At 35.8% G+C, this 19683-nt stretch overlaps 1 protein-coding gene across 1 annotated transcript in view; it reads left to right on the top strand.

Annotated features, from left to right (window-relative positions):
* Rspo2 (R-spondin 2) overlaps positions 1-19683 on the top strand; it is a 136691-nt gene that overhangs the window by 56022 nt on the left and 60986 nt on the right. The window contains exon 3 of the mRNA XM_069991258.1: positions 15761-15949. Within this exon, the coding sequence (XP_069847359.1) occupies positions 15761-15949 (189 nt within the window). The remainder of the gene's footprint in view (positions 1-15760; positions 15950-19683) is intronic.

Here is a 19683-nt window from a genome sequence, read left to right as displayed (position 1 = left end):
ATTTTTTTTAAATTTTAGCTTATTGTAAAAATGTTGTACAGAGAGGTTACAGTTACATGAGTAAGGTAATGAGGAAGACAATGTTCCCCCTTCCCTTGAGCTGAAGAGCTGAAGGACAGCGCCCAGGCCCAGAGTTCAGGCCCCATGACTGGACCCCCCCCCCAAAAAAAAAAATTGAACATTTACTTTGTATGGGAAGTCTTTTGGGGGGGGCAGTGAATTCTACTTGTATATTAGAGTGAAGAAAAGATTAAGGGTTAAAATGAATTAAAAATCCCCTCAGTTAATACTACAAAATATTATCCAATTATATATGATGTGTGTAAATTTAAAAATAAAGTAGGTAATACTTCCTGATTTTATAGCCTGATATTTCCATTTTATATAGAAAAAAACCTTCTATATGTAGTAGCACAGCTTTGTATATTTTGGGTCTTTGTAGCCAATATTTAATAACTTCATTAGACATCAAATACTTTGATGTGTAGGTAGTTTACTACCTTATTAAGAATGCTGTGATGTATGTGATACATATTTGTACATTTGTCCAATTAATTCTTTAGAGATGTTCCTAGAAGTGACATCACTTAGTCAAAGGAAACATTTAATACTGTCAAATTATATTTTAGATGTTTATTAGTTTACATTACCAGGAGCAATCTCAGAGTTACCAACTTTTAAGTGGATTCTTTTTTCCCACACAGGTTACTACATTGCCCAGGCTGGCTTCCAATTTGTGGTTCTCCTGCCTCAGTCTCTAAAGCCAATATTTAAAAATAATCACTAGTATTTTAAACCTTAATATAGGCTGATGGTAACTCCAGTACTAACAAAATATATATTTTTAAAAGAAATTATTTAAAGAATAATTTAGCCCTCCCAACATCAGCTTTATAACAACAAGAAAAAGGAAAACAAAAAAAGATAAAAAGAGAATAATTCAGGGTTTAAAATAATTTTGGCCCTAAAGTACACAGACCACTTCTCTCCATTTCTTATTTTAATTTGCATTCTTTCACTAGTGAAGATGAGTATGTTTTCATACCTTTTGATGTCTTTGATTGATGTCGACATTTTCCAAGAGCTGACTTATAACTTTTTATTTTCTAGCAGTATATTTGTTTATATTGGTTTGCAAATATTCTTTATACAAAAACTCATCTTTGACTGGGCTCCAGCCTATAATCCTAACTATTCACATGCCCAGATCTGAGGAACCCAGCTGGAAGCTAGGGTAGGTAGGAAATCCATGAGAATGGATTAATTAACCACTAATTAACCACTAGAAAACTGGAAGTGGGGCTCTGGCCAGTTGCTAAGAGTGCTAGCATTGCTCAAGGATAGCACCCTGGCTCTGAGTTCAAGCTCCAAGACCTGAGTTTAAACCCCAGGATCCACACAAAAATAAAAACTCACTTCTGTTGTATGGTACAATAAATCATTTCCAGCTTGTTTCTTAGCTAATTGTATACATTGCCACAAAGAAATTTGTTGTGTTGGTTAAATTTACTTTAAAAATGGACATATAGTTTATTGCTACATATGTAGATTCATAAATCCTCCATATAAAGCAAGTTTTTGTTGATTTCAAGACTTGGAAATATAAATTCTAAAATTTATGTAGTTAAATTTACTTTTCTTTTGTACCTTGTTATACAGCCTTTCAAGGAAATTCCTTCTAGTTGCTCTATGAACATAGAATAACTTTAAGTATTGTAGAGAATATATTTGTATGACACAGTTATGAAACTAGGGTACCTTTTGCATGTGTTTATAATTGTGTTCTATGCCAATTCAATTTTGACTTTCATTAACATTAGTTATATAATACCATCTCTCTTTTCTATGCCAACTCGACTAAGCTACCATTTGAAAACCATCATGTGATGATTAACAGTTCATGGTGAGAAAGTTCACAGTGGTTTCTAGGATGACTCAAGCCTCCCAGTGATTACTCAGTTGGATGAAAGGTTGTCCATGACATCACAAACTCTGTTCTTGTCTCTTTGGTGGAGGGTGATACTCAGAGGCTAGGCAGGCAATGCAGTCATCAGTTTTGTACGTGAGGACAGTCATAGCTACATAGCAGACACTCACTCTGCATTAAGTAGGAAGACTTCAGTATGGGATAGCTGCTACTTAGCTCTGAGGTATGCCTATTAAGTAGGAATATGATATGTCTTTTAGTTGTTTCAGAAAGAGCAAGAAATCTATATTTTCTGTTAAAAATATTTCTAGAGGGAAACATGTTACAGGTAAAAAAAACCCAGAACTGTATAGTGCAGATCCATATGGAGTACTTTTATGCAGTTTTCCAGAAAGCATTTAATTTCCTCTTTGGTCATTCTCTGCAGAGGTGTGCATGCATGCATACTTAATGACTTTCTCTTAGGTTGGTTTCTTCTCAAGCTCTTTATTATTTGTCTCATTTACTTTTTCTTTCTCCACCCTCCCACCCCTGGTTGAGTATGCTTTTTTCTGGTATAACACAATGTTCTCACAGTTTTGTGGATAAAAGTAACAAGAATAGGGAGAATACAGTCGTAATGTTCAATGTACATATGTAAAAATGGAACCAGGTAACTTGAGAAGATGAATTGGGCTGGGGTAGAAGCTGGAGGTGGGCAGGGGATGCTGGGAGGGAGGATATGGATCTAAGTGCATTATATTCAAAAATTGACATGGTATATTGAAACCCATTATATAGCTACTTCATTATCCACAACAACAATAATATCAAGAAATAAAAAGATGTCTCAAAGCAAATAAAATCCATGCAAACATCATACCAACAAATTTTCCTTGTATCTACCAACTCCATGTGTTTTTAATAGTTATCTGAAAAGTATGAAAGATAAATGGTCAATAAAACATGCCCAAAGACTTACTGAATATACTGAACTTCTGATTTTGCATGTTTCAATTTTGTAAATGCATCTATTTGTACTTTTTTTTCCTGTCAGCTTTGGGGCTTGAACTCAGGGCCTGGGTGCTGTCCCTGAGCTCTTTTGCTTACAACAACCACTTTAAGCCACAGCACCACTTCTGGCTTTTAACTGGATATAAGAATCTTATGGCGACTTTTCTGCCCAGGCTGGCTTTGAACTGTGATTCTCAGATCTCAGTCTCCTGAGTAGCTAGGATTATAGGAGTGAGCCACTGGCATCCGGCTACATGTACATTTGTGTGTAGGTTCTACTCTACCTAGGAATCTTGGGCCCAATGACAAACTTATTTGCTTTTCAAGATCTGATTTGTATCACTTCCTACATCTTATTTCTTCCAGATAAAGTAGACTTCTTTTGACACTGTCATTTCATAGTATTTGCACACTTAGACACTACAAAACCAAAACAATTTGAGAGGCTGCCACTGAACAAGTTTAGCATGACTTAAGTATTAAATAAGGACAGTTTATTAGTCATTGAATAACATCCACAAGTGGGAAAAACATCCTCTCCTAGGAAAACCAAGCTGTTAATTACAAGAGGAGGAGGGAAAGTGCTTTTCAACACTAGAATGCCTAATAGTAAATAAAGAAGGAAAGGTCAGAAGTCAATTATGACAACTATCGTAATATTCCACCAGTGCATGGAAACTTGACAAAGAATAGAATATTTCTTGTAGCTCTTTATAAAGTTCTTATTAATTGCAAATAACATGACCAGTAATGCAAACAATGCATCATGTGTTGTAGGAGGACAGAGAAGGATCTAACGTTGCTTTGTACATTATTCCTCCCAGGCATAATCCACTTGGAGGGAGCATTTGATAAACTCAAATAAATGTATTGCAAACAAGTAAGCCTTAAAGGTGTAAAAGCTCATGAATCAACTGTTTAACATAAGTGATTTAAGGAGAGCTGAAAGCACAATGTATTTTATAATCTGAATGAAATTCTAATCTAGGAAAAACATATAAAGGATTATAAAAGACCTTATTAGAATAATTGGGTAGGGGCAGTAGACTAGGAAATAGTGTATCAAACATGTTTGATGCAAGTCAGTGCCTTTGTTTTTGGAAGAACACATCAAAAATCTTAGAGACAAAAAGAATTTAGAGACAAATGCATCTAGTGTCTGCATATTATGTGTAAATGGCTCAGAACTGATGTATGTAAATATACTGTTATATAAACATACCTCAAATACACGTTTGCATGTGTGTGCATCTATTTTTTTCTATTATATATATCTGCTCACTGCTACTTCTTGAGAATACTGTCAACTGAATATTATCAACGGTTTTCCACGAATGTATATGTAGGTTATTTTTGGCATGCAGGGATTGGCGGGAGTAGAGAGGAATCCTGGTCACCAAGCAGTGGCAAATTCCTCCCTAAATCTGTTCAGCCCACACTTCTCACTTCAGCACATCTTTAAAGTTTAGTTTAGTTTTGATCATTTCAGTGTTGTTCTGAGGCTTTCTAATTACGTAAGTATGCTTTCTATGCTACTTCAAAGGCTCTTTAGCCAGAGTAGGATCTGTCTTCAAAGACAGTGAGAAGAGTGACCCATTTGCAGGAAATTGCATGGTTTGAGGGATGATTTTTTTGTTTGCTTTGAACTTGTCAAGTAGAGATCCCTATTTAAAAAGTGTGGGCCTTTTGCTGTATATTCAAACCGAAGAAATTTGTAACTCAGTCTCCTCTCCTGGCTTTCCCCTAGTCCTTATCTTCTTTTTGGTATATGAATAGTTTTATCTTGGAGTGTTTTTGTGAGGAAACATCTTAAGTGTGTTAGTTTATAGAACTTAAACAGCTCTAAGTTTTTTCAGGAAAGAATTGGCATAGTACCTTTAGTTGAATAATCATTACAAGAAACTTTATTTTCTCTTAACCAAAACTAGAAAAAAAAAAGGGAAACCTACTTTGGAAAAAATCATAAAATTGAAATCATGATTGAATGCATTTTCTCTACGTGTTATCTATACATTGTTTAGCGGGGAGATATAAAGCACAACTTTTAAAGTCAAAGGTGAGGGCTAGGATTCAAGCCATATGACCTTGGAAAGGTTTTGTTATTAAACTTTGATTTTTCATTCATCCTTAGATGAGGCTATGAGTAATAATCGTTACTCTCAATGAGAATGAAAACCTGTGTTCTCTTCCGTCATGGATATGTTCTATTCTCACGTTCCTCTTGTTCATTTGTTCCTTGTTCTGAATAGACAGAATCTCCTTAGAATAGTTTCATCAACCTTGAAATCTCCTTAAGGTAGTAATCGCTGGGATATTAGCAAATCAACAAATCAAAGCACGTCACAGTGAACTGTTTATAAATGTTAAATGCAGACCATGGCTTAATAAAATCAAGAACAAAATCTTCTGTAAGTCTGAACATGTAGTAATAAATCAGTCTGATGTTATTGTATCTTATTTTTGCCAACAGCGACCTTCCGTGAAGACAATATAACTTTCACTTTTTTGTATCCAAGTGTGTTCTCCTTGTAACTATTGCATAATAATGCTTGTCAGCCTTAAGTGTTTGTTAGTGTGTTTTTCATTAAAGCGAGTTAAAAATTTCATTACCTTCCTTCAACAAACTTTTCTTTAGAACAATGAAGCCTCACAAGTGTGTTCACTGTTAATTCTGAATCACAGTGGTAAGCCCATGGAAGTTTCCACATCGACAACAAATAATCTAGTTAGTTATGACACTGATTCTTCCTGTGGCCTGTGTTTATGACACCAAATAAGCTGTCCAGTTTGTTTTCCAGTTGCTGTTTTAAAAATTAGCTGATGTCATTTGCCCATGCTGGCAATCCTAGCTACTCTGGAGGTTGAGACCTGAGGATCATAGTTTAAAGCTAGCCTGGGCAGGCAAGTTTGTGAAACTCTTATCTCTAATTAACTACACAAAAAAAACTACACTCAAGCTGTGGCTTGAGTGGTAGAGCATGAGCCTTGAGTGAAAAAGCTAAGGGACAACATTCAGGCTCTGAGTTCAAGCCCTAGTACTTGCATAGATACCCACCCACCCACAAAGACACAGGCATAGACACAGACATAGACAGAGAGACACCAATACACACACGACAGTTTGTACAAGGAGTTAGCAAGAAGTTTGTGTTCTAGCAAACAGGTGACATATGAGATAGTTGTATGATTTATATATGATGAGAAAATACATGGCTTGTTCCCTTTTTTGAGAGTCCATGCGTACCTCAAAATTGCTCAGTTTCTTTGCTCAGCCTCTGCTCTACTACTTGATCCATGCTTGCAGACCAGCTCTTTGTTGGTTATTTTGGAGATAATGTTCAATGGACTTTGCTGCCTGGGCTGGCTTTGACCCAAGATTCTCTAGATCTCAGCTTCCTGAGTAGCTAGTATTACAGGAAAAAACTACTGGGCACATAGCACTTTCCTCTCTTTTACAATAATAATAATAATAATAGGAGGGCAAATTTTTATCCCCTGCAGGCAATGGTATAAGTCAGACACCGCAGTGCACATGTTATGGTACTTAGGAAGTATGCAAAATTGTTTTGAAATAGTGTTACTATAAGAAGCATATATGTACTTTATGGAATAAAAATCTGGATCTGTTTGTGAGCAGTTTGTTTTTCCTATTTAAATAATTGGATTATCTCCTTATATAAACATGGAACCACTTGAGAGGTGGTTTTAATCTTCAAAAACATATATATTTAGATATCCTGTTACAGTTACCATTAGCATCAACAGTCTGTCAGCATTTCTACCCGTCATTTAAGTATGTTGGGAAAGCTTAAGCCAAGTTCAAGCATGAGTAATCTGTTCTACGTAGCAGTTTCTAGCCATGGTTTATGTGGATCACACACATTCTAATTTGCAGCTTTCTATTCTTCGTATTGGAACCACTTCCTGAAGTAAGGCCATTTCTTTCATAGATTCGGCAGTGGGCTTACTTATAGAACATAGGATTTGTGTGTGTGTGTGTGTGTGTGTGTGTGTGTGTGTGTGTGTGTGTGTGTGTGTGTGTGTGTGTGTGTGTGTGTGTGTGATAAATACCTTTGGAAAAATAAACAATACTAGACCATCCTATTTTTCTTTCTAACTTTATCAATAATGTGATTGGAATAATGATGCTGGCGGCATGTTTTGTTTGCTTTTTTATTTTATTTTCTAATACTGAGGTTTGAACTCAGTTCCTATGCTAGGCTAGCCTTGTTAGGCTATTCTATCCCTTGACCAAACTGCCAGGCCCGCTTTTTTTTTTTTTTTTTTTTGGTCCTGGGCTTGAATTTAGGGCCCTTAGCTCTCCAGCTCAAGGCTAATGCTCTACCTCTTGAGCCACAGTGCCACTTCTGCTTTTCTGAGTGGTTTATTGGAATCTCATGGACTTTCCTGCCCAGGCTGGCTTTGAACTGCAATCCTCAGATCTCAGTCTCCTGAGTAGCTAGGATTACAGTTGTAAGCCACCAGTGACAGGCTCCACTGTTTTTTAAATGTGATAATACCAGGTTTTGAACTTAGGACTTCATACTCTCAATTGGCACCTAGGAGGTGCTTTACCACTTGAGCCATACTTCTACTCTGGCATTTTGTTGGTTAAATGAAAATTTAGTCTCAGATTTTCTGCTGGTTTTGAGCTATACTCCTCTAGGTCTTAGCCTCCTGAGTATTTAATAGTTTAGTTTCTTGATGAATGTGTTTTGATCTTTATATATTTTCTTCATTACCTGTTGGACTTAACATCCAGTTCCAAGAAATGATGTAAGGTTTTATGTCAGAGAGTTTGTAAATAGGGAAAGAAGAATAAGACTTATTAAGGCTTTGCTCCCCAAAGTGGCTGTTAATTACCGGAAATACTTTGTCATTTGGAGAATGATTTATGTTGAATTGAGGGCTCATGATTTTAATTTTATATCAGGATGTATACTCTTGTGTATTTTTTTGTTGGTCGTGGGGCTTGAACTCTGGTCCTGGGCACTATCACTCAGTTCTTCAGTTCAAGGCTAGCCTGAATGACTCTCAGTTGGTCAATGTACAAAACTTGTCTATCCAGGTGTTAATTTTAGATCTGTGAGCTTGCTCTGAGAAGCTGAGCTATGAGGACCAAGGCATGTTGGGTGCAGATAAAATGCTCAAAGTGCTTTGTGCTGCCAGTGATTCAGCAGACTCATTGGCATTTGTATGTATCACATTCCCATGTGTGCAACCCATGTTGGATTCAGTTATGGGTGAGCTAGGTAAAAGTGACACTACTTTGTGTTGAGGTGAAAGATCACTAGCCAAAATTATTTTTGCTCTGACAATTGCATATGTGACATGTCTTTTGACATAACCTTTTAATCTCCTCTAGAATTGCAGATTTTCTTGAGGGTCAATGCTGTGTGTCACTTGTTTGAGTAGAAAGAGATGGGTTTATTGAGCTCTAGACAGGTTTCTTGTGCTTACAAAGCCACGAGCAAATTTACTGTAGCATATCCTGATTTATTGTCTTTGTTCCTGAACTTGCAGTTATTGAGTGCTCTGAGCTTTACTATTAGTTAAGCCATATGCAAGCATTGGTGACACAATTCTTATCGAGAATTTTTGCATCCCCTGGGCTGAATGAAAACATCTTGTGAAGTGGACCACACTAGAGCTTACTTAATCATGGTGCAAGGGTATATTTGAGATGCCAATCTATGTATGAGGTTTATGTCAAATAGCACTGGAAAGTCATTAGAAGCTTAAAATTGTAATATTCTTTAGTTTTGAGAGATAGTAGTACTTCATGTGTTTAAACAGATTTGTACTTCTTTCTTTCTTCATATTTTAACATCGATTTTTGCTTAACTTTGAATTTTTGGGCAGTGAAAAGGATCTGATTTATAACTTTCAGCTCTGAAATAATTAAGAATATTCACTTGTAAGTAGAAGAGGAAGGGAAGAGGAAAGGGAGCAGTAGGAGGGGAGATGAGAGGGAAGTTGGAAGTGATTATATTCAAAGAACTTTATATATACCTATGGAAATATCGTGACCTATTGCTTGGTATAATTTATATGTGCCAATAAGAATAAAAGGAATAATTATTTCTAGAATTGCTCCTGATATTTTGAGGGGCATATACATTTTTAGTAATAATATTTTCCCAAGAACTACTTCTACTGTTAAGAATTTATCCAGTTTGTTATTCCAGGCATAATTCAGACAGATAAAATGGAATCATTTATCAAATAATAACATTTCTTTTTTTGGGGGTTCGGTCATGGGGCCTGAACTCTGGGCCTGGGCGCTGCCCCTTAGCTCTTCAGCTCAAGGCTAGTGCGCTACCACTTGAGCCATAGCACCACTCCCGGCTTTTTTTTTCCTGCTTATGTGGTGTTGAGGAAATGAACCCAGGGCCTCAGGCATGCAAGGCAAGCGCTCTACCACTGAGCCACCTTCCCAGCCCAAATAATAACATTTCTAAGTAACAATTAGTATGAATTTCTGAAAGCTACTACTTATTTGATAAGTTAAATCTTTGTAAATGTTACATGTAAACATTTTGTTTGATTGCTTTGTTAATGAATTTATGAAAAATAAAATGATATTGAGAATTTATAGTCTAATTCTAGAAGTTCTAAGACTGGGGAATTTTGGGCACGTATTTCACCTTGATGATGATCCTCAGATTATTTTTCTAAGTGTTAATAAAGCACCTTTAAATTTTAATGGACACTTAGAAATTTATCTCTATGTTATATTGAAAATTTGAAATTTATTTTCCCATCTAGTTTTTGGTGATTACAATGATGAACATCTAGTGTTAAAATTTATCTTCACATGAATAATTAGATTATATGTTATATAATTATATTCTGTGTAAGTATTTATAGTTGCATGTAAAAACGTATTTTAAGCGAGGTATTTCAGTTTTGTTTCAATCTTGTGTGGTTCATTAATTCATGACATTGACTAATGGAGTTTTTACTTGTTTATGAGATTTTTTAAAAAATATGAGTGTTGTGTTTAAGCTATAGGAGGAGGATATGGGCCTAACTTAATTTGTATGGAATCCCAGACCAAGGTCCCTGTTGTCAGTGCCATGTATAACTATTTATTTTGATAAGTCTTGAACTTTGGGTTAAGCACTTTTTTGTTTTTGTTTTTTGTCGGTTATGGGGCTTGAATTCTGGGCCTGGGCACTGTTCCTCAGCTCTTCAACTCAAGATGAACACTCTGCCCCTTGAGCCACAGCATCACTTTTGGTTTTCTGGTAGTTAATTGAGTTAACAGTCTCATGGACTTTCCTGCCCAGGCTGGCTTTGAACCATGATCCTCAGATCTTAGCCTTCTGAATAAGTAGGATTACAGGCATGAACCACTGGGGCCCAGCCTAACGTAGCACTTTTAAAAGTTAATCTATGAAGTTAATTCTAATGGTTTACTTTAAATGTCTGTTGCAGCCATAACATTATTTAGCCAGCAAATATGGAGTGATGTTAAGGTGCCAACAGTCTGTTGTTCAATCCTGTTATTTTCAGAATAGAAAATTTGTGCCTTTGTCAGGAATGGATGCTTTCACCTAGGAGGAATTCAGATTACTTCTTGCTTGGCGAGGGCTAACTCTAGAAATAAGGCATCACTTTTAGAAAGTGTCAGGAGTGTATTGGAAACAGATGGGCATTCGACAACCATATAAAATGCTCTGTGTGAGATAAAATGTGAATAACTAGGTTGATTTGAAAAGGGATTAACTTAAAACATTAAAATTAACAAACGGGGCCAAATTTGGTTTGCAATTTAAGTACAACAGAAATAATTAGAATTTAAGAGCAAAGAGTTTGAAGTATACCATTTCCCTCTTTTAATATAATTGTTGCTCATAGTTGTCTCTGTCTCATACTTTTTCTTGTTTTCTAAATGTGTGAATTTCTTTTATTGTCAAAAGTGTTTGTGTGTGTGTGTGTGTGTGTGTGTGTGTGTGTGTGTGTGTGTGTGTGTGTGTGTGTGTGTGTGTGTGTTTTACTAGAATAGCTATCACCCTTTTCAGGATATTTAAAGTTTTAGATGACTGATTTCATCTTTAGAATGTTGGGTGGGTCTAGATTGAGAAATGTGTTTTGGTTGGAAGAATGAGGCTCTGGATCTCAGCAGGCTTCCGGGTTGGGAAAGTTGAAGCTCACAGAGAGAGCAAATAAACATGGTCATCAAAGCTGGGAATTAAAATCTGTTTATTCACCTGCAGGCTTGAATGAAATCTCATAGCAAAAGACAGAGCCATTCAACTTACTAAGATCTTGATTTTTTTTAAGTCTTGTTTAAAAGTCTACTTTGCCTGTGCTTAGACACAGAGATTGGTGAGATTATCATATAACAGATGGAAAAGTCTTTTTTAATTACCAGTAAGCTACTGATGGATGTACAGACTGGGAAACAATAAGGGTAGTTGCAGGGCAATTAAACTGAAAGTCTATTTGTGGTATAGAGTAAGAGGCAAAAAAATCACTTATGCTCTTGTCTTCAGTCTTAAAGTGTTATAAATGACTGAAGAAGACTGGAGGATGCAAAGAGGGCGCACTTAGTCTGGGTGTGGCTCACATCACTTTTGCTTTAAGAGAATTCCTCTTGTGTAGGGTTATAAAGATATTTAAGATATGGACTCTGGTAAGTGTTCCCTAAGTCATTTTCATTGTTTAAATCTATCCAGGTTCAAGTAAATAGAGCTATTTCTTTTAATGGTTTTAAGAATACCTTTTAAAAAATAAATGTAGGGCACGATCTGTTGACTTTGAAATCCTTGTGGTCAAGATGAAAGTTGGCTTCTGATACATAAAAACAAAACAACAGCAAAAGCCTTTAATTTGTGTTGATTCCCTTGGTTCTGTAATTCCCTTTCCTCTTTACTTCTTCCTATGGAGTGTGATTTATGGTGATAAAGAGCTCTTGGCTTAACCTTTGAACTAAAAGTATAGCTTCACCTTCAGTCTGTGATGACTGGGAGACAGAGAATCTTCTGTTCCAAACTACTCTGTATATGTGAACTTTTCAAATGCTCTTCTCACTTCAAAGCTAGGTTTGAGATTTTTGATAACATTGATATAGCCTTTTTCCAAATCTGTAATTACATTCAAGAGTAGAAGGTAGGCAGAAAACTCTTCAAACTTATTGAAGAGGACTCTGTAGTGTGGCTATTGCTTCAGCTCCAGAGAGCAACCCTGCTCCCACCTTAGTCTCCTGGCGGCTCATATTTAAATGATGGATCTTTCACAAAGAGTCATGGCTTTCTTCTCCAAATACTATACTATGTGGTTTTTGTATTGTAGATGATGTTCCTAGATGACTCTGAAAATCAGAATTGGGTTTTCCATGGCCACCTTGTTTACGTCATCAGGGACTTTTCATAGTCTGCTTCCATTCTTCCCCAGTTTTCCTCACTCTAGCCCCTTCCATTTCTTCCCTGTCATACATGGAGAAGTTGAGCTATATCTCAATGTTTTTAAACTCAGGCAAGCCTTGCTCAGGATATCAAGCACAATATCAAGATGAACTCTTTCCAGAAGGCAGCTGGAGGGGCAGGGGACTAGAAAGCTCCCTGTAAACTGCTTTACGAATCATCATCTTTTGGTCAGATTGAAGTGTAACAGAAATACTGTAGGGAGTATAAGAGCAGGAAGAGTGACTCAGCAATAGAAATCAAAGTGAAGAATACTGTTATTCTTTTGTGTGTGTGTGCGCCCATATTGGATCCTGAATCCAGGGTTTGGGTGCTGTCTAGCTTTTTTGCTCAAGGCTAGCACTCTACCTCTGGAGCCATAGCTTCAGTTCCAGCTTATATCAGTGGCTAATTGGAGTTAAAAGTCTTAGGAACTTTCCTGCCTGTAATGACTTTAAACCATGATTCTCAGATCTCAGCCTTCTGAGTAGCTAGGATTGTAGGCATGAAGACCCCTATAAGAAAGTATCTTTGATGGGTAGGGTAAATAGAGACTGCAGGTAGAGCCAACAATTCCAAGTAACATGGATCTTGATCTTTCTTATGAAAATATATTTATAACTCAACCTAAACTGAATAAATTATAACAATATCCAACAGAATCGCATCTATAAAAAATTCACATATGAGTTATGTAATGACATACTATATGTAAATTTTACAAATTATTTATTATATATGTATTGAATTTAAATGAATGTATGTCTATATTTTGATTCTTTTTATACCTGAGTTAAATTACCAGTGTGAGTTTTGTCTTTTTCACCCAGAGACATTTGTGTCTTCTCTTCCTGCTCATATCTTATACATTTATCACATCTCTTTGCAGCAATACTGGTCTAAGAATTGTAGACCTTATGCTATTTCTGTAGGCAATGGCTTAAAGTTACTTTCAGCGAATTATACTGAATGTTTAATTTCTGTATTGTTCTACCCGAATAAAGTGAAACTTAGAATGCTTTAACTTTGGCTTCTCCTTCAAGTCTTCCATGTTATTATTTTCACAAACTCCAAATTAATACTTATTTTTTTTAAACCCATATTTAAATTGCTCTTCAAGCATATTTTTCAATCTCTACTGCTTTTTGAATTTTACCTTTATATAGATTTCATTTTGCTTTCCCTAATACACAGTTTATTAGGGTGTTTTACTTTTGTGAAGTGTGTGTATGTGTGTGTATGTGTATATGTATGTGTATGTGTGTTTGTGTGTGTAAATAAATTTCTTCCCCTGATTTTTGGGTGGAAATATGTTTATTTGACCTTATTCCTAAACTTATGGAATTATAGTTTGGCAATTTTTTTTATATTATGTGGAGTATGGTATCCCATTATGTAATATTTATTGTTTCTACTAGAAATTTGGCATCAAATTTTTATTCTTCTATAAATAGTGTTACTCTTCTTTAATTTAACTTTAATCTTTAAGCTGTGTTTAGATACAGACTTACTTTACTAGCCTGGCTGGATCCATTTTTCATCTAAGAACTTGTCTTTATTTAGTTCTGGAAACTAATCAGCAGGATCTCTTTGAATAGTATGTGTTACTCATTCTCTTGTAAAAATAAGTGTACATTGGCACTTGTTCATATTTTTATTGCCTGTTTCTTACCATTTTATATTTTTTCCTGTAAGTCCTTACATCTCTTTGCTAGTTACTAACTTCCAGTCTATCATTCAACTTATCCACAGAAGGTTTTGGAGTTTTTTTTTTTTTTTTGAAGAATTTTTATTTTATTCTAACTTTCACATCACTGCTGTTAGTTCCATGTTTGGGGATATTTTCTTCTGGTTCGTTATGAATTTTGCTTTTTGCTGAGATGGATGACTTCCTCATGGAAGTTGGATGTTGATATATATTTTTCATGCATGTTTCATGGAAGTTTATGGATTAAAGACAATTTTTTTATAGCTTTATATATCTGTTTTTTGTACCCCTTGGGTGTTTTCCTGGACCTGAATAATTTTTTTCTGTTAACTTCTTGACTTACAAATCCCATTTTATAGTAACAATTTGAATGTAGATCTCGCATCTGGATGTCTTGTGTGCTTGGGTTTCTATGTCTTATAGGTTATGTTCTCCTTCTCCCTCTCTCTCTTCTTCCCCCACTCTCCCTCTCCCCTCTCCTGTTCCTCTTCTTTTCTTCTCTTTCCTCTTCCTCCCTTCTCCTTTCTTCCCCTTCCATTCTCCTCCTCCTTCCCTTCCTTCCTCTCTCTTTCTTTTCTCTGCTTCCTTCCTCCTTCCCCCTCTTCTTCCCTTCTCATTTTCCTCCTCTCTTCTTCCCTTTTCTTCCCTTTCCTTCCCCCTCTCCCCTCCTATCCTCCCTATCTCATCTTTATATTCATTCTCATCCTTATTTCCTCAGTTGAGCATTGGATTTCTTTTGTCTGGGAAGTTGGAGTAAGGAATTCTAGTACTTTTTGGACAAACTACTCTCTCAACTCGTATCCATGTAAAGTGGGCTAAATGTCAGCTCCTTGTGTGCATATTTCTGAGTCTGGATTAAGGACCCTGCAATAAACACTGCCTTTGTTTGGTTTAATCCTTAATTTATTCAGTTTCAGTTTCTGGCCTCAACTGTACCTCCAAGTTTCCTCTGGTTGTGTATTAAGCTTATTATTTTAAAAAATTTTTGTCTTTTCTTTTTTGGTACTGGGGATCGAATCCAGAACATTGTACTTGCTAGGCAAGCACTTTGCCACTGAGCTACATCCCAGACCTAAGCTTATTTTTAAAAAGGATTTTATTAGCATTTATTAATTGTACAGGATAGGTTTCATTGTGATTTACATATAGATATACAGTATAACCCCCTCCTGATTAAACTCACTCCTTTTTCATTCTCTCTTACTGCCATCTTTTTTAGAAACAATCTCAACAGTTTGATATTCTAATTTTCATACAAGCCTATAAAGTCCTTTTATCACATTCACTCGCATTCACCATCTCTGCTGGTCTTCCTCCTCTTGCTGGTACCCATCATTCTCTGACATAACCTATGTTACTTTCCTGTGATCCATTTATAGTAGTGTATATTAATTATACAAAAGGGTTTCATCACGGTCATTCACACATGCATACATCATAATTTAGTCAGATTAACCTTACTGATTGCTCAGTGGCTCTTTGTTTTCTTATCTTTCCCCTCCATGGTTTAATGGCTTTCACTGAGTTTCCTTATGCTGCTGCTGCTTCTTTCTTTTTGTTTTCCCTCATTGGGGTGGGGGAGGGAGAGATGATAATGTTTTGTATTTCTATAGAAATAGAGCATGGAGACAAGACACTTTTACCATGGTATATAGAACAGAAGTCTGATCCTACTCATATTTAAACATGTTTCATTTTTGCTCTTTTGTTTTCCTTTTACAGCTAGCTATGTATCAAATCCTACTTGCAAGGGTTGTTTGTCTTGTTCAAAGGACAATGGGTGCAGCCGATGCCAGCAGAAATTGTTCTTCTTCCTTCGAAGAGAAGGGATGCGTCAGTATGGAGAGTGCCTGCATTCCTGCCCGTCTGGGTACTATGGACACCGCGCCCCAGATATGAACAGATGTGCAAGTGAGCATTTGAGTTTTCTCCATCATGTTTTATGGCTTGATCTACAACTCAGGGGATGAGCTAAGTTGAAATTTTTCACTGAAAAATATAGTTTAATAGGCTATAGAAACAGTCTATATTCAAACTTAAAAAATGTGATAGGATAACAGCACTTTTATTTCATATTTGTATAGAAGTATACCATGTAGTCCCATAAGTTTTATTTATTTAGATTAAATATTTTCCTTATAAAGATCTCCAACACATGCTGGCTAGATAGAACTTTGTAGAGTTTTTACTTATTGCTTACAGTGAGTAAGAACTTCCTAACAAGCCAAACCAAAGAACAACAACAAAAAAAACTGACTAAAAGATCACAAAGGAATTTAAATACTGGGAACCTTCTCTTTGGTTTGCTCTATTTCTAACAGTGCTTTTTTGTTACCTGGGAACTATCTATTTAAACTTTACCTGCAACTAATATATACATGTTGGGTTTTTAAAATAAAATGCCCTTAATGAGAAAAGCATTATAAAATATTTATTTATTTTATTTGAAAGTATCCTAAATTCTACATTCAGCATGATAAAAAAGACTGTTAAAATGGTATTCTGTCAGTTTATGTCTTAATCCAAAAAATCATTGCTAGACTGTTTCTCATCTTTTAAGTGTATATTAGTCTTTCAAATAAGAGGAATATCTTTTAAGGAAGTTTTAGAGAGTAAAGAAATTGAAGAAAAAGAGACAATGATGTGAAATAAATAAGTAAGCAGTTTATTCATTATTTATAGTATTTACATGCATTTATAGCATGGCATGGTATATCAGTAGGTATTAAATCATTGACATATATCTTCAATTCATAACTACTCAGTCAAGATGATCTTGAGATAAGAAAGAAATCTGAATTGTATTTCTAAGTGCGATAGTATTTTTAGAGAAAACAGAAATAGTGAGGGTTAAGTAAATTCTAGAAAGAAGGAACCATGTACATATGTTTGAAGGATAAGTCTTAACCTGGCCAATTATTTGACATTTTGACAAGGTCATTCTGTTTCACAAAATGGGTCTTACATTGATGGACATTTAGTGACCTTAGTACCTGCCCATTAAGTGTCCCTCGTGCTTCCAAACACTGTGACAAGTAACATTTCCAAACACTGGAACAGGAGAGCAATACCACCCTTGAATAAGAACCATTGAAGAGATTGTAGTTGGGTGGATAATTGTGGTGAAGGTGAAAAAAGTTGCTCGAGTATAACTGATAAAAGTCTTGAATGCTAAGCTAAAAAGATTGCCATTATTAGTCCAACTTGCACTGGATCAAAGAGATTGCTTTATTTGCGATAACTGGAACCGAAGTGAAGGAGAGGAATTGGAGAGGGATAAAAAGTTGAGGAAAGCTATTCTAACAATTCTGGATTAGAAATTTTATTCTGAGGAAAAATAAGTAGTTCCAGAGGTTTTAAAATACAAACAATGGATTTAGCAATTAATTACACAATGGGGAGAGAGAAAATTTGGTCCTAAGGTGCTAGTTACATTGCCTGGGTGAATTTTACCATTAGCAGAGATAGAAATATGGATATACTTTCATTTTATGGAATTGCATTTTTATTAGAGGGATAGACTCCCATCAGGTTTTAGTATAGTATGTTTTGTAAACATTTATTATGTCTTTAAGGTACAGATTTGAGATGCTGAATAATTTGTTTTTAATAGTTTCAAGGATCCACCTTGAAATGGTTTCAGATTGCTTAAGAGTACCTGTGGGGGAGATTTGAGTCCAGTTCTATTCTGTTCATTTTTCCATCCAGGCTGTACACAAAATTGAGACAAGATAAGGGTGTGGATAGATGGAGGCACTTATTATCAATTCTAGAGCTAGCATTACACAAACCCATTGTAGGCAACCTGCTGGCCATACAATGTTTTGGTCAACCCAGACTACTGGGGTTGCAAGGGCTGCTGTTACTGACTGTAAAGGTACAGTTTTAAACTAGGACTGTCCTGGGCACACTGGTGGCATCAGAGGTCCCTTAGTAATAACTCATGCTGTATTCACAGTCTTCTTTAGAGAAAACTCCTTAACTGATTTTGGCTAAGTTGATCCATTTTCTCAGAAACAGAGTGTATTGACTGTAAGTCAGCTTTGGAAAGAGAATTTACTTGTGAGGATGGCTTGCCATGGTTAAAATGATTGTAAGTAAATGCAATCAATGTTGGAGCTAACTGACCCATAGGAAATCATTATGTATCTGGTACAAGCGGGAAGTGCTCACTACAAGATTCCTGTGAATCAAGTGAAAATGGATTATTTCTTAATTCTTAGTATGGGTCTCTGGATGACCATGTCTTCCCATATAATCTACCTTCTTGATAGATTCTTTGCATATACTATATTGATATTAATATTCAGGTGATGAAAAAGATCTGAATTAGAGAAGACACAGAATTTACACTCATATTTATTCTGTTGTCTTAAGAGATAATTGTTCAACAATAGAGAACAAAATTATACTCTAAGTGGCAGTAACTCAGAAAATCCTCTAATTGAAACTTGTTAATGAAGTAAGTACAAACTGTATTTTGTTCTGATATGTTTTTGTTTGATTATATGTGAGGTTGCACAGTTGGTTTTTACATGAATATTAGCATTAGCAGAATGTTTAGCAGAATATTTGGCCTCTCTGTCCTGTCACACAGAATTGAAAGTTCACAGATAGTAAGGAAAGAGTGTAATGGATTATAGCAAAGAAGAGTCACATGTAACCATGGACTTGAGAAAGAATGCCATAACTTATTCCCCAGGTTGCTACAAATATGCACAAGCACAAACAAATTGCTGAATTCTATGCCTAGAGTTTCTGACTCTAGATCTGAAGTGGGACCTGAGAACTTACATTTTTTTAAACAGGTTCCCAGGTGATGCAGCCAATGGATGAGAGAATAACTTGCACAACCACTATTACTGTGGAATTATATTGTCTCTACTTGCCACTAGTTACAGAATAGAAAATTCTGTTATTGAAAAATATGTTTTAGTACCTTGTGAGTATCTAAGGACATTGTGAGGAAATCTGGATCCTTCTGCACCTCTCTCATTAATGTATACCTGCTTATAGATTGCCAAGGTGGTCATGGTAGAATGCACTAGAATGACTTTCAGGACAAGCCTCTGCTGCTCTGCCTTTCCTCTGTTCTTCTCTCTCCCCCCTCTCTTTCTTCCCCTTCTTTCCTTTCTCCCTCATTTTCTTATAACCTCTTCCTCCTTCCCCAAGATATCCCTATTTTATGTATCCTGACACATATAGTATTCTAATTTATAATTATGATTTGATATTTTAGAATTTAATCTGTTTTATTTAGATTTTGTTGGTAACATTTCTGAGTACAGTATGTAGCTCCTAATGAATAGAAGTGTCATTTGTGCCATTCTTTGAAAGAAAGAGGAAGGAAGTGTGTGGAAGCAAGGTAAAGAAATTGAAGTAGACTGTTCAGTCGAATCCTTCTGGCTCTATCCATGGCTAGCTTCTATGCTAAAGCGGCCTGGTGTCCAAATGTACTCTTTGACAGATGAATTACATACTCTCAGAGTCCCAATGAACTAAGAACTAAGGAAGATCATGAGATCATTGATGTAATGAGTAAATGAATTTATCCTGAAGCTACTGTCTCTATATATTTAAGAGCAGCTCATCTCCTTAAACTCCAACTGAAAAGGGCTATTCTAATGATCTTTCTTGTCTTAATT

This window comes from Dipodomys merriami, unplaced genomic scaffold, assembly GCF_024711535.1.
Source record: "Dipodomys merriami isolate MVZ:Mamm:240054 unplaced genomic scaffold, mDipMer1.0.p SCAF_4, whole genome shotgun sequence".
Classification (NCBI taxonomy): Eukaryota; Metazoa; Chordata; class Mammalia; order Rodentia; family Heteromyidae; genus Dipodomys; species Dipodomys merriami.
Note: the sequence above shows the minus strand (reverse complement) of the source record. Positions and strands in the feature narration are given on the sequence as shown.